Source organism: Pollachius pollachius (assembly GCF_949987615.1).
Source record: "Pollachius pollachius genome assembly, chromosome: 7".
Lineage (NCBI taxonomy): Eukaryota > Metazoa > Chordata > Actinopteri > Gadiformes > Gadidae > Pollachius > Pollachius pollachius.
In genome coordinates, this window is record NC_136940.1 from 21,195,318 (window position 1) to 21,210,317 (window position 15,000).

General features: G+C 47.1%; 1 protein-coding gene across 3 annotated transcripts in view; it reads right to left on the minus strand.

The window, feature by feature from the left end:
- Positions 1-15,000, minus strand: part of tle2b (TLE family member 2, transcriptional corepressor b) — a 71,516-nt gene that overhangs the window by 9,087 nt on the left and 47,429 nt on the right. The window contains exons 7-13 of one of the 3 annotated variants that reach the window (XM_079739108.1): positions 14,808-14,985; positions 13,342-13,358; positions 9,525-9,665; positions 6,714-6,767; positions 3,423-3,593; positions 1,714-1,864; positions 158-327 (exon numbers count right to left, since the gene is read on the minus strand). In XM_079739108.1, the coding sequence (XP_079595234.1) occupies positions 158-327; positions 1,714-1,864; positions 3,423-3,593; positions 6,714-6,767; positions 9,525-9,665; positions 13,342-13,358; positions 14,808-14,985 (882 nt within the window). Of the gene's footprint in view, positions 1-157; positions 328-1,713; positions 1,865-3,422; positions 3,594-6,713; positions 6,768-9,524; positions 9,666-13,341; positions 13,359-14,807; positions 14,989-15,000 lie in introns of all 3 variants that reach the window. The other 2 variants (XM_079739109.1, XM_079739107.1) reach the window with 2 other exon arrangements.

The following is a 15,000-nucleotide window of genomic DNA, read 5'->3' on the forward strand; positions in this document are numbered from 1 at the left end:
ACACAGAACCGGCCCGAACCAGGTGGGACAAACCGAAATGCGTGCACGCCATGCGACGCTGACCTGCGATCAGTACCCCCCCCCCCCCCCCCCCCCCCCCGCCCCCCCCGAGGTGCCCTGGGGCCCGGCTGGCGGCCCACCCGCTGCTGCTACTCACCATAGGGCTGCGGGTGTAGCCGCTAGCCGCCGCGCTGATCTGCGGGGAGAGCGTCAGGGCGCCGCCGAACCCCCCGGGGCTGGCCAGCTCGCCGTTGAGCCCTGCGTGGGACACCACCCCAAAGTGAGCCGGGTACGAACCAGGGGGTACAGACAGGGGGCTACGGAGAGCTACGGGGGGGGAGGGGGGGGGGGTGTACGTGGTGATGGTGGTATGGGGGGGAGGGAGGATGGAGGATGGAGGGAGAAGAGAAGGACAGACACCAGGTCACTGAGGGATCGGAGAGGTCGTGGGTCAAAGGTCACTTGCTGTGTGTGTGTGTGTGTGTGTGTGTGTGTGTGTGTGTGTGTTTTAGAGCATGATCAACTCCCATATTCCAGCGTCTTTGGAACTATAATTCATTTTGGGGTGTCTAACTGAAAAAATGAGAACTGTATCAATCAAACTGCAGCTCTTAGGACCGTGAATCCATCTATTTTGAAACATATGAATTATGTGAATTATTAATGCTGGCCGTATCATGAGCGACCCGAAGCTCATTATGTGATCAGCTCTGCTCCGACGGTATATCATAAAGACTATAACTTAGTATATTAAACACAGGGGGGGGGGGGTCAAACGATACAGGGAATTGCAGGACAGAAGTCTGGACAGTGGGGTGAGAGTTAGCATTCATTCAACAGTCACGGCTAGCCTTCTTCAACCCTATTGAAAGTTTGGTTTCCCTTCCTTCAAACTAGAGCAAAGTTGACGAGGGGAGACAAAGTCATTTGAAAAAAGATTCTGCTAAGAAAGAATCCCAAAAAAATATGTAGATATTTCAAGGGGTTCAATCTCTTTTATAAGCTGATGAGGAGGGCAGATGTGCTGATAAGCCCCAAGGAGCAACAAGTGTTGCTGTCTATGACTACAGCCGGGGGCGATAATTAACATTAGCCACTTCCTCCCTAGTGGCCCGCCACACTCTGTTGATGCTTAAGGACTGACTGCTGGCTGCAGCGTTCACACAGTCCAAGAGACAAATCCTTCATTTGAAAACAAGAGGGTTTGGCCTCGATCACCCCTGATATTATTGTGGTTGTGTTTTATGCATCTGTATGTGCATGTGTCTGTCTGTCTGCTTTCTGTGAATGTGTGTGTGTGTGTGTGTGTGTGTGTGTGTGTGTCAGTGTGTGTGTGTGTGTGTGAATGAGTGAGTGTATCACGTGTCTGTGCTAATGTGTGTTTGTTTGGGTTACTTGTCTGTGCTTGTGAGTGTGTGTGTCCGTCTGTGCTAATGTGTATGTGTGTGTATCAATCTGTGTTCAGGTGTGTGTGTCTGCTCTTGTGTATGCGCATGTGTATTTGTCCAATGCCTGTATCTGTTTATATGTCTGTGCTTTTATGTGTGTGTGTCTGTGTGTGTGTTTGTATGTGTGTGTGTCCGTGCTTGTGTGTGTCTGTCTGAACTTATGTGTGTGTGCATGTGTGTGTGTGTATGTGTGCTTATGTGCGTGTGCGTATGTGTGCGTGCGTGTGTCCGTGTGTGTCCGTGTGTGTGTGTTTGTGTGTCTCACCCAGCGGGTCGGCCCCTGATGCAGCTTTGCTGACCAGGCGAAGGCAGGAGGTGCTGGGGCCCGGGGCTCCGGGGCCCCCCGGGGTCAGGGCTTCGCGGTGGGACGGGGACGGGGTCCCGGACTTGGACAGTGGGGACTGAGACTTATCCATCTGGTGTTGTCCAGAGAACACAAATCATGTACACTGTAAAACATGCCATGATTAACATATGATCCATGCCTGCTTATCATTCATATGGTGAAAAATATAAATCTACTGACCGAGGCATGACTATCGAATTCATTTATTTTAAATATGACTTATTTTATTTGAATTTTTTTTTTTTTAACATTGTATTTATTGAGTTTTTCAGGTTTTATACAGCGGAACAAAAAAAAAAAAAGGAAAATGCATGTTAAGTTAAGGAAAGTTAAGATAATAACGGATCAACTTAATTATACATGGCATCTGCTGGGATCTGCTATGTGATATAAGCAGTACAACATATCTCCTTAATTTACAGCATCAGTTATGTTTTATATAGGTAAAGGAATATTTCCATACGACAAAAAACATAGTCTAGAATACACAAAAATGATACGTGCCATTGAATTTGACAATTCTTATAACCTGATAAGAACAGATTATTAAGGGGTGGCCCGGTAAGTAACAACCGCACCCAAGACAACCGTAGAATACAATACACATAACATTTTGAGTGATCATGAATAAATTGAGCCTTTTGTATACTTTCCAAATATTTTAACTCATTTTAAACTCATAATCCTTATTGCATCGTGGGTCAGAGACAAACGCAATTTCGATTCTTCTGTTTGTCTGGCAAATATTTTGGAACTGACCATAAAGCTGACTTTGACTTTGACCATGTCATCAAGTTACTGAAATGCCGATTGGCTGATTTGACTAACAGAACCCAACAAATGCATTAAACAAATCCAGTGTAAAATGGATCTGGGATATGTTTAGTATGGTAACGAGTTGGAACGTTCGTTTGGGAGCAAAAAAGCGCATATAGACGCATTCTTAAATTGGCTGTTTTTAGCCGATTCTACCAAAACGCCATAAACTCGGAACGATTGGGGCATTTGTTATGGTAAAAACTAAATCGCTATTTTAAACCACTTAAAAGGCTAGAAGTAGCCCGACACTTCTTTGGTAGTATAATAAGGGTCTTAACATATAAAACGAGGCATTGATGACTTTGTAAGTGTACAGATTGTTTATTAAAAAGGACATTTTATTCACACAATACCATCAGTAGTTCACCCGTCGACACCATCTTGTTTTTAGCGATTTAGTTTTTACCATAACACATGCCCCTATCGTTCCGAGTTTATAGCGTTTTGATAGAATTGACTGAAAACAGCCAACTGAAGAATGCGTCTATTCGAGGTTTTTGTGCGCCAAAACGAACGTTCCAACTCGTTATCATACCAAACATATCCCAGATCCATTTAACACCGGATCTGTCCTTTAACTTCCTTCTAGCCTCTGTATTCGCATAGAACCCATCCGTGACATTTCCGGGGCATTTTGCACACTTAATCCTGTTGACCAAAAAGTAGCACAAAATTAGAATAAAGCAAAGTTGGTCGCTGAAATGACCCAGTCAGCAGAGCGCTGCAGCCTTCCCGGGGGAACAGCCCTGTGAGGGTAGGGTGGGGGGCTGGCTGGTGCTCACACCGGGAGGGGTGAACCTCCGACTCACCTGCCCGGGGTCCTTGGCTTTCCCCGGGGTGGGGCTGCGTGGGTTGGGGGAGGAGGGGGGCTCCCTGTCCCTGGGGCCAGGGGAGCCGGGCAGCTCCTTCCTGAGGGTGGGGGCGCGGTCCAGGCCGTTGCCATGGGGAGAGCGGGGGCTGCCGATGGGAGAGTTAGGCTCCTACAGGGGTGGGGAGAAACAGGTGGGAGAGGAGACAGTGTTTGGGTGTTGGGGGCTTTGAGGCGTTGGCGTCTGCCGTGGACCAATGGGATCTTCGTCTGGAGACGGCACAGAAGCGTCATGTGTAAAAAGCCATACATTTGTCGACTGGAACATAGTGTGTATGTGGTGCTACAAAACAGTGTGCATGTGGTACAGTACTACAGTTCAGTGTGTATGTGATGCTACAGCACAGCGTGCATGTGATACTACAGTGTGTATGTGGTACTACACTACAGTGTGTATGTGCTACTACAGTTCAGTGTGTATGTTGTACTACAATAGAGTGTGTATGTGATACTACAGTACCGTGTGTATGTGAGGCTACAGTTCAGTGTGTGTGTGATGCTACAGTTCAGTGTGTATGTGATGCTACCCTACAGTGTGTATGCGGTGCTACAGTTCAGTGTGTATGTGTTACTAGCGTCCCAGCAGCTTTTCCCCGTGGGGCAGAGCAATGCTGGAGTCAGCACTGCTCACTGCTTCCTCGGTGACCAACACAGACATTTAGGAAGTCTGACACGCCCATAAAACACTGCTGTTCGCGCAGGGCAACACGCCATGAACACTGCTCATGTATATTTGTCATCTTTTTCCTTTTTTCTACAGTACCAGATTTTGCCTTTGTGAGCACTATCAGAATAGAGAAGGGCGGAGATAAAACACACTTTGGGACCCAGCGTGAAAGTATTTAAGGAACAAAAAGTATTCCGGGGGGCATCAACAGCTTTGCATACATTAAAATGATGCAGACTGCGGCTGAACTAAAAAAGAAGAGAGCAAGATGGAGAGTGGGGAAGAGAGATAGATGAAGACAGAGGACGAGGAGAGAGTAAACGAGAGCGTGGAATAATGGAGGGAATGTTCTAGGGAGTTTGAACAGAGAATGGAGAAAAGGGTTGGCTTTCGGAAACACATGGGGGAGCAAGAGAAAGAAGCACATACTTTAATGTGTATCTGTGCGAATGTGTGCGCCTTTTTCCGTTCAGTGGTCGATTTGATCATTTACATATTTGTGTATGTGGCATGGCGCACGAGCGTGTGTGTGTGATTGTTTTGTGACTTACACAGTTCAGCAGAGAATAATAAAAAAACTGTGTAGCTGATAATAACTCAAAGGAGATCTGTCCATCCGCCTCCTAGTAGCCAGGATTATATCCTCCAAACGCACACACACACACACAAACCAATGCGTATCCAAACACACACACACACACACACACTCACTCACACACAGACAAACAAACACACATGCGTATGCAAACACATGCATAAACACATGCTCAAACAAATGCTCACACACACACACACACACACACACACACACACACACACACAAACACTCTCTCACACACACACACACACATTTACATTTACATTTCAGTACAATACACACACACACACACACACACACACACACACACACACACACAGTAGAGACCAACCCCTTGTTTTTCTCCAATTACCAATGTTTGTCATCTTGTTCTTTTTTCTACAGTACCACATTGCTCCTTTGAGAGCAATATCAGATTGGAGAAGGGCGGAGATAGAAACTCTCTTTTGAACACACCGTAAAACGTTTTTAAGGAACAACACATTGTGGGGAGCATAAACATTCTACCCGACACATGCACAATCACACACACGCACATTCACGCCCCTGCAAACACATACAAACCCCCCCCACACACACACACGCACTCATGCACGCAAACATAGTATACCACGCATAATAACACCATTTCAATTACACAGTCTTACGCAGTGACTACCGTACTATATAACTGCTGCATATCCATGTGTGGAGCTATGAGGTGCGTGGTCTCAAAGCCTATCTGTTTCAATAAATGCTTAAAATATTTCCATTTCGCCAGATGGTCAAGCATATTTTCCGTGATGGCAGTCTACACACTCTTCATGGAGAATAAGTGGGCAGGCCTGCAAGGTTAGAAGGTTCAAATGCAGTTAGGACGTGAGTGGGTGAGTGTGTGAGTGTGTGCGTGTACGTGAGTGTGTGCGTGAGTGTGTGTGTCGGTGTGTGTCCGTGAGTGCGTGTTTGTGTGTTTGAGTGTGTGTACGTGAGTGTGTGCCTGTGTGTGTGTGTGTGTGTGTGTGTGTGTGTGTATGTTTGTGTTCGTGCGTGGGCGTGTGTGGGTCTGCGCATGTGTGTGTGTGTGTGCATGTGTGTTCTGAACGTGTGTGTGTGTGTCAGTGTGAAGTGAAGTGTTATTCTCTGGGAGAAATAGGGGCCGGTAATGGGTCCAGTGTAAACGCAGGAGTATAAACATGGCCTCTTTTAACGAGGAGAAGGACAGAGACGCAGGGGCCCAGGGCCAAGATCACGTCGTCCTGCAATGGAGAACGGGGTCACGTTGCCCCCCCAACACATCCCCACTGACATACAGACCCTCGGTAAAATAGGATGATATTCTCACTCAAAACCTGAATCTCCACAAATATCCGAAAGGGGAAACGCATAGATTTGAGGTCAACCATTATTTAATCTTGCCTTTGAGTAGTTGGCGCACCAGAATATAACACAGCACTGATGGGACTAAAGTTGAATTGCTAGTTATAATTATATTGTCCATACTCCCACCATCTATCAATAGCAACGCTACATGCTGCATTTACTGCTGCATCCCTAGTCTCATACATTTTGGCAGAGGAGCTTGAATCCGGATGACCTCGGCTTTTCTCATTCTTTCACTCTGTATTTGTTTAGACTAATCTTGCCACTGGAAGCAGGGATCTGTCAGCTTGAAATGGGATATTAACAGTGAACACAAACTCAAACGGAAAAAAAAGGAAAATAGCCTTTGTAAAGGTTTCAAATGAACACTGTGTAGGCTGGCTACTGTAGGGATTCCAGTAGTTCTGCAAAACATATCGGGGCTGCTGGATCCTAGACTAGATGGAATTATATCGGCCTATATTCTCCCAGACCAAAGCAGGATAACGCATATATCGTTGCATCACTAATCTGCAGTATGATATTTTGACGAAACTGTAACACATGATTTGTGCATTAAGGTATGTGTTTGGATGTGGAGACAGATTACAGATGAAGCGATCACAAACCTCGTTGGATACGTCCACCACCAGGTTATCTTCACTCTTGTCTCCATCGCTGTCCTGGGGAGAGAGAGAGAGAGAGAGGCAGAGAGAGAGAGAGAGAGAGAGAGAGAGAGAGAGAGAGAGAGAGACAGAGAGAGAGAGAGAGAGAGAGAGAGAGAGAGAGAGGATGATCAAATAACTGATCTAAGGGATTCAAATACTGAAAACGGACACACACAAAAACACACACACGGACAGATCGATATGTCGATACCAGAGCCTGCTCGTTTTGCTGTTGTAGCCGCACACCATTCAGATGAGCTATAGGTCCTCAAATACTCAGATACACCCACCCACACACACACACACACAGACACACACACACACACACACACACACACACACACACACACACACACCACACACACAGATACCATAGCTGCACTGGACTAGCTCTCTCTCTCTATCTCTCTCTCTCTCTCTCTCTCTCTCTCTCTCTCTCTCTCTCTCTCTCTCTGTCGTTCTGTCCTGCTCTCCTATCACTCTTTGTCCCTCTCCTTCGCTCGCTCTTGTTTTCTGGGCACAGGGGTTGACAGCGATGGCACTTAGTTGCCATGGCAACAGCGCTTTTGATGTGATCATGGTCTGATATTCCTATTGACATCAGCGGGGCGAATGGCATCAGACATCTCTCCCCTAATTACACAGCGCCGGAGACGGAGCTAACCCACGACTATGTGTCCGTTTGGACACACCGAGGGAACCAGGTGAACTGCATCGGAAAGACAGAGAGCATGCTGGGAAGGGGAAGACGACAAGAGGCTGACAGAGATATAGAGATATGAAATGACAGCATGATGATAGGATACAATGGACACCATGCTAGAGGAAGAAATAACCATCCACTGGAGTTAGGTTTGTAAATTTCCTTTAACCTTGTGGGACTAGGTTAAGCTCTCAATCGGGATCTGTCCTTTTTCCAAGATTGTCCTGGCCAAGTGTCCAGCTAGCAAATGAGTTTCAACCAGACCACAATTAACAGTCTAACCACAGGGACTTTCGGGGTTTAAACGATTTGGACGGTTTGTTAATACCCCGGGTTCACATAAATCAAGCCTGATTTACATCTGGACACAGACAATGTCGAGATGTAAATCAGACATGAGTTTCGTTAAACCCCCCCCCCTCTGGTGGTGTATGTGCGTTCTGAAAGGGGGCAGTTGGGGAGCCATTGACATCCATCCTATTACAACCGAGTATTTTGCAGCTCCCTCTAGCTGCCTATCTTTGTTTTTTCTTTGTCTTTGTTAGTGCATGTGAACTGCCCTGGCTAGATTGTTTTCTCCAATCGTAACAAGAACAAAAACGAATCCATTCTGAGTTTCCATTCTGTGTTTTCATGCACTGTGCATGCTCACAGACTTAGGCACGACCCAGGTAGAATTCGGTGAGAAGATAGTGGCTGTGTTTAAGGTAGCGTGATAAGTCTGGAATTCTGGAGCACAAAGCATTATTTCAATAAGTTGTGAGTAAGTGGAAGGGTTTATTTTTTACTGATTGGGACGCAGCCTACACATTCACTTCTGGTTCAAAATGAAGTGCTCAGTTCCTGGTAATATGAATCGACTTGAAATCGACTTGTCAACTGAGCCCAGATTTCACTTTTTTCACCACTGGGACGAAGCAATACAGAATCCATCGTTCAAAATTCAAAATTCACAACAGTGCATGAACAGGACATTTAACATTCAGGTAGCCTAACTGCTGGGTTCTCAGTCTCTGTCTCCGAGTCAGTGAGAATGTGCAGTGGTGTGTGAGCACAGAATGCTTTTGCTACGTTCCAATCGGTTAAAAAGAGACAACCTCCTGCACTTAACCTCTTTAGTTATTTGAATATGTTTCTCGCACTCACACGGCCTGAAGCGCAGCCAATATCTATGCACAGTATTCAAACTGTGTGCGTCCGTTCTCTAGGTCCGTCAGCATGCATGGCAAGAAAACATAGAGTCTAAAATTGGAAACTTGTGGTTAATTTCTGGTTGGTTCTTGCCTGGGCAGTTTGTCCATGCTTACCTTTTGCTGCACAAAAGAAAGTTTGGAGCTGCTGAACATGAATCTAATGGAGGTCAATTGTTCGCCAACTGTCCAAATTTGGAACGTGTCGTCACCGTGACAACGGGGTGAGCTGGAACAATATCATTGGCTTATATACAGTACAACTCAACATAGACGAGGTCATCAATCAACCTCAGGACTTAACAAACTGGGCCAAACCCTTTAAAACATTGGCCGGTCCGTCCCGCTCTATCACCCATCAGAAGACATTTTGTGACACTGAGACCTGAGGGGCGGACGGACGGCCTACAATACATCAGCCGGAAAGCTAATTCACTACAGGGGATCATAATTGTGTTTGGTGTTATAAATGTAGCCATGGAAGAGACTGACCTAAAACACTTGTCACTCCAAATTGAGACAGTGCGGTGGAATCCATTACGGCTCTGGCAGACCCCGGGACGAGAGAGTCCAAATCAAACAGGCCCCCTAATGGGGCTGATGACATCACAGGCTCCACCGAGGGGCCCGTGATTTCGTCGGTGAGGTCGTCCCCGGGTCCTCATACCACGAGGACAATTGGAAAAGTCTAGTCACCCTCTCCACATTCCCCCCCCTCACCCTTACCCCCCAACCGAGATGAACAGAAGGACACATTAACACACGCTCACACAAACAGGTGCGAAGACACATAAAGACACGGCAAATGTGACAGCAAATATAAGTACAATAATGAAACACACACACACACACACAGATACATGCAGTGGTGAGACATACATAGGAGTGGGGAGGCAGGGAATCCTTGTCGTCGCAGCGCCTCCTCTTGGCCTCCGCGCCTCCCTGCAAGGAGGAGTAGCCCCCTGACGGGCCCTGGCGCTCCTCCACGGGCTGGCTGTCTGTCGAGGACACCGACTTACTCTGGAGAGGGGGCGAGAGACAGAGAGAGAGAGAGAGAGAGAGAGAGAGAGAGAGAGAGAGAGATAGAGACAGAGGGAGAGAGAGAGACATAGAGAGAGAGAGAGACAGAGAGACATAGAGAGAGAGAGAGAGAGAGAGACATAGAGAGAGAGAGAGAGAGAGAGAGAGAGAGAGGGATAGAGAGAGAGAGCGAGAGACAGAGAGAAAGAGAGAGAGCGAGAGGGAGAGAGAGAGAGACAGAGAGGATTAAACAACACTACAACTCAGCCAGCCAGAATCACATATACTGAACCACACACACACACACACACACACACACACACACACACACACACACACACACACACACACACACACACACACACACACACACACACACACAAAGATACTATTAAACCAATCTATAAAAAACATTAGATGTGCATGAAACACTTAGGTCACCAATATGTGTGACCTATCTTTTCATAACCACGTAACACAAAAACGATCCATCAACACACCCACACACAACATCACTGTAAGGTAGCAGATATTAGCTCAGGAACCAGCCATTAACAACATGCACACGCACAGCAACACAGCCATCACACAGATGTAGACACACACACATACTGAACACGCTTACGTGCAAAGATGCAGCCACACTCACTTGCACACATGGTAACACACACACACACACAGACGGTCATACACACACACACACACACACACATGGTCACACAAACACATCCTCCTAGTGATCTCAGGAGGTTAACATGAAACATGGTCCCAATAAAGAGCGGGAAGATCTTAACTAGTTAACCAGCTGTTCCCGCCATCACGCCCTGAATCCCGCCGACGTAAGCGTGGGTCGAGCCACCTCACAGAGAACGCACCGGCCACAGCTAATTAGGCCTCTGCCCCCCCGACACAGCGGTGTCCAGGTAAAATACGGCTCTCATTAAGGGCCAATAAAAGCTGCCTTCGCATTTATTCGGAATGAGTTCGGCCCTCTTTAAATCGCGTCATGTATTACATTTCCTTGTTGGGTTACAGTGCAGATGGACAGGAAGTAAGCCAGTGGACAGACAGGAAGAAACATAGTAGACAGACAGGAAGTCCCCCAGTGGACAGACAGGAAGTGACATAGCAGACGGACCGGAAGGAACCCAGTGGACAGACAGGAATAAACATAGCAGACGGACAGGACGTAACCAAGGGGACAGACAGGAAGTGACCAGTGGACAGACAAGAAGTAACCAAGGGGACAGACAGGAAGTAACATAGCAGACAGACAGGAACTAATTGAGTGTACGGACAGGAGGTAACACAGCAGACGGACAGAGGAAAACCCACAGAAATAAAAAGATTGCACAATGAACCACAGCGTGGTTCAGCCTCTGCCCTCCCCCCCATCCCTTCATGTCTTCCTCGACTGCCGTTTGCTGTCCTTTTCTTCCCCTCTGTTTTAAATTCCTCATGCTAGCGCTGAACCCCTTTTTCCACCCTCTTCTTTAATACAAATGCTGATTGATGTGCTCCCCCGCCCTACCCTTCGTCGCACCGCGATGCTTGGTTAAGTTTGGCACAGGCCTGAACCCTGGAGAGAAATATTTTTTCCTTTTGCTTAACAATTGACGTTGTGTTTTGCAATTAAATTATGCTAAGAGTTTCACTGGGGATACAGACGGGCTAGGCCGTCACGGCATTAAATCATTTCTGCAATAAAACAAAAAAAGATAAAGACTTTAATAACCTTCCCCCGTCTATTTTCACATTTGTTTCCTCCATTTTCTTTTTTTCTTCCCTCGTCTCTTGTCTTTAAATGGTCTTTCTTTTGTATTATTTTCTCTTTTCTGATGCTCCCCCACAGTTACTCTACCAAAGGCAAACTGTCTGGCCAGTACAGGTACTGAATATGAATGTGCGAGCTTGATAGAGTCTGGCAGTCCATGGTCACAGGGAGAAATAGCTGAAGACAGCCAGGCTTCCATTGCCATTAAATCAGCCTGTTTACATTGAAGTCTTTGTGCAGGGGTTAGTAGACCGTATACCTTAGCGGCTGTGTTGAAGGAACATGACGGCTTCATGAGATATAAATGAGGAAATGCTGATCTAAAGTTTGGCTTTAGTTGAATATTTGCATGTGCTTGAGGTAAACTTGGCCTTCTTAATGATGTCAACATACCTATAGCTCACCCCATGGTAAGATGTTTTTGTTTTGGTTCTTTTATATTTTGTTCTAAGTTTTTGCCGCTCAAAGTACTTTGATTACTGTGAGTTCAATTAGCCTTGAACATTACTAAGGGCGGCAGCCAACTGGCGATGCGATGGACTGTCTTGGATGAAGGGTGATTAAACAAGGCAAGGAAGACAGATAAACAAGCAACACTATCCTAATAATCCCTTGTACGTCCCCACCCTTTGTGCAGTTCATAAAACAAAATTAAAAAAGCTCAATCCAATCCAATTAATCCAAAATGGACAAATGAGCATACTTTTACAGTTTTGGTTTAGTTCGGTTATTCAATATTCCTGCTGGTAACCACTCAACAAAATTAAAATGTCCCATGATTAAACAAATTGCTCTACGTTGGATAATTACATTTCACCAAATCAAATCCCCCGAAACATTATGAGCCGGGGAGACCAAAGCTTTGAGGACGACGGTGAAAAATTAATCACTGGACTATTCCTGACCTTTGCTTACGGTCAACACCATTTGCATAAACGTCTCTCGTAACGAGCGCACAAACTCATAATGAAATTGACGAAGGGGACCTGGTGATGGGAATAACTAGGATTCCTGCTGGAAAACCCCAAATTCCTAATCAAATCTCATAACCTCTGTTCCATCGTGTGGGTTAGGGCCAGTGCCGTTGAGCAAGGCAGTGCTTAACTGCCATCACAGTACGTCCTACCTAGTGTTGCGCTGATTGAAACATTAACCTCTCTCCGGAGCGGCTGAGGCGAGAGAGACCCAGGGATGAGCCTGGGGGAGAGGGTAGCATGTCTCTGACGGTGATATAGAAATCCTTGAAAGCTCCAAGGTGTTCTGTACTGTGCACTGGGGCGGTGACGTTGTGGCGGCATTGAGTTGTGCTGCTGCTGCTAGCCAGGTGCCAGAGTCTCTCTGCCTTTTCTATTTCAGCGGACCACTTCATAGCACTGCTACGTTTCCCATTACGGTTTACCACTGTCGCCGACAGATGTACACACACACACACACACACTGGCGCGCCCATGTGTACACACGCAGGCACACACACGCACACACGCATACTTGTACACACACACACATACACACACACACTTACCTGTACACAAACACACACACACACACACACACACACACACACACACACATACCTGTATATACGCACAACACACACACAAACACACATACCTGAACACACACACACACACACACACACTCTGGTACACACGCAGACAAACCTGTACACAAACAATCACAAACAGGCATACACATGCACATATACCTGTACCAACACAAACACACACACGCACACATACCTGTACAAACACATGCCGGCATACTACTGCACGGATGCACACAGAAAAGCACACACACAGCCTCTACACCTGTATACACACACACACACACACATACAGCCCAGACACCGCAAACACATGCACACATCACACACATCACACACGAGCACATTGTGTTACTTACTCGGCTGGGTGCTCCCTCTGGGATGAGGCGAGAAAAAAAGCAAAGGGAAAGAGAGTGAATCCGAGAGCCAGAGACAAAGCAGAGAGAGGGAGAGGGGGAGAGAGGGGGAGAGAGGGGGAGAGGGGGAGAGATGTGAGGATAAAAAGGAGAGAAAGTTTGACGTCAGTCCCGTTAATGAGTACAACAAAAAAGAAAAAACTCCCAAGCCGGCCAAGGTCACACTGAACTATGACCGCCCCCTCTCTCATAAAGATACAGGGCTTCTATTGTGCATGATTCAACTCTCTCTCTCCTCTCTCTCATCGCATCCCTCCTGCCGATACTAGCCCCCTCCCCTCCCCCCCCCCTCCACTTCTGATCCCCTGCCACACAAAGCTCTCAGTCTTCCTCCGCTGTCTCCTTCAACAGCCCGCTATCTGCCGCTGTCCGTGCCCCCCACCACCGTGCGGATGGAAGTGCACACCTACACGCACACACACGTGCGCGTCCGACACGGGGGAAGAGACAGGCGCCGTGCACTCGCGCAGCGATAAAGACATATAATCATAAGCTCACATTGATCTCCCGTCTTTCAGGCTTTTCTTTTTATAGTCGGTCTCCCTATTTTTTTTTCTCTCTTTTATACTTTGTTTCTTTTCAGGGCCCTGAATGAAAAAAAAATAAGTCTCTTTAGGGCTCATCTCTCAGTCTCTCTGTCTCGCTCTGTCTCTCTCTCTGTATCTCTCACTCTCTCTCCCTTTATCTCTCTCCCCGTATCTCTCTCTCTCTCCCTCTCCCTATGGGAGCTCAGCTATTCTGTTGGGGTGAAGGAAGGTTCACAGGTTCAGCAGGCTTGTATCTGCTCTACGTTTACACACTTGCCCTGAGCACATCTGTTTGCAGAATGGAAGCAGTGTAAATGAAGGCATTCACATTCAATGCCAACAGGTTACCTTTATCTCTAGGTTGGCACATACTGAGCACAGAAAGTTCTTAAACTCAGTTACCAACTCACTGTGCATTTGCCTGGGACTTATGAGCAATGCTATTGTTTTGCAGTCATTCTCATGCTATTGTGTGCTTCATATATTCGACAGAACTCCAATATTAATATTATTATACATTATTGACTCCAGAAGCTCCGGCTAACCCAACAAAAACGGACCAATACGTTTCATACAAAGACGATACGACAGTCAGACAGATCGCCTCTTGGCGCTTGTATGTCCTCGCCAATATCCGCAAGAACAAACAAACAGCAAAAAGGGTCGAGTTGAACACGACTTCCCTCTGACCTCCCAGGCTTGGTCTCCATTCATAACACTGGCGAGACCGACCTCCTCTAACTAACTCGTTAACACGTGTCTGCGTCGCATGGCGGCCTCGTCCCTGGATATTTTTTCCGTCAAACATTGGCCAAAAAAAATAACATTATTCCAGCGTTTTATGTCAACAGCCACCCACAGGCTGCTCTTCCTGGGGCTTACCTCGGAGGTGCTCTGGGTCGAGGTGGTTGCGGTCGTCCTTGGAGGCCAGGTGGGCCGACACCCCCAGGGCCCCGGTCAGAGCCAGGAGCCCCGAGCTGCCGGCCCCCAGGGACAGGCCGGACGGGTGGGGCGTGAGGGGGATGCCGGGGGCGTGGTGAGACAGGTGCTGGAGCTGCTGCTGCTGTGGCCACAG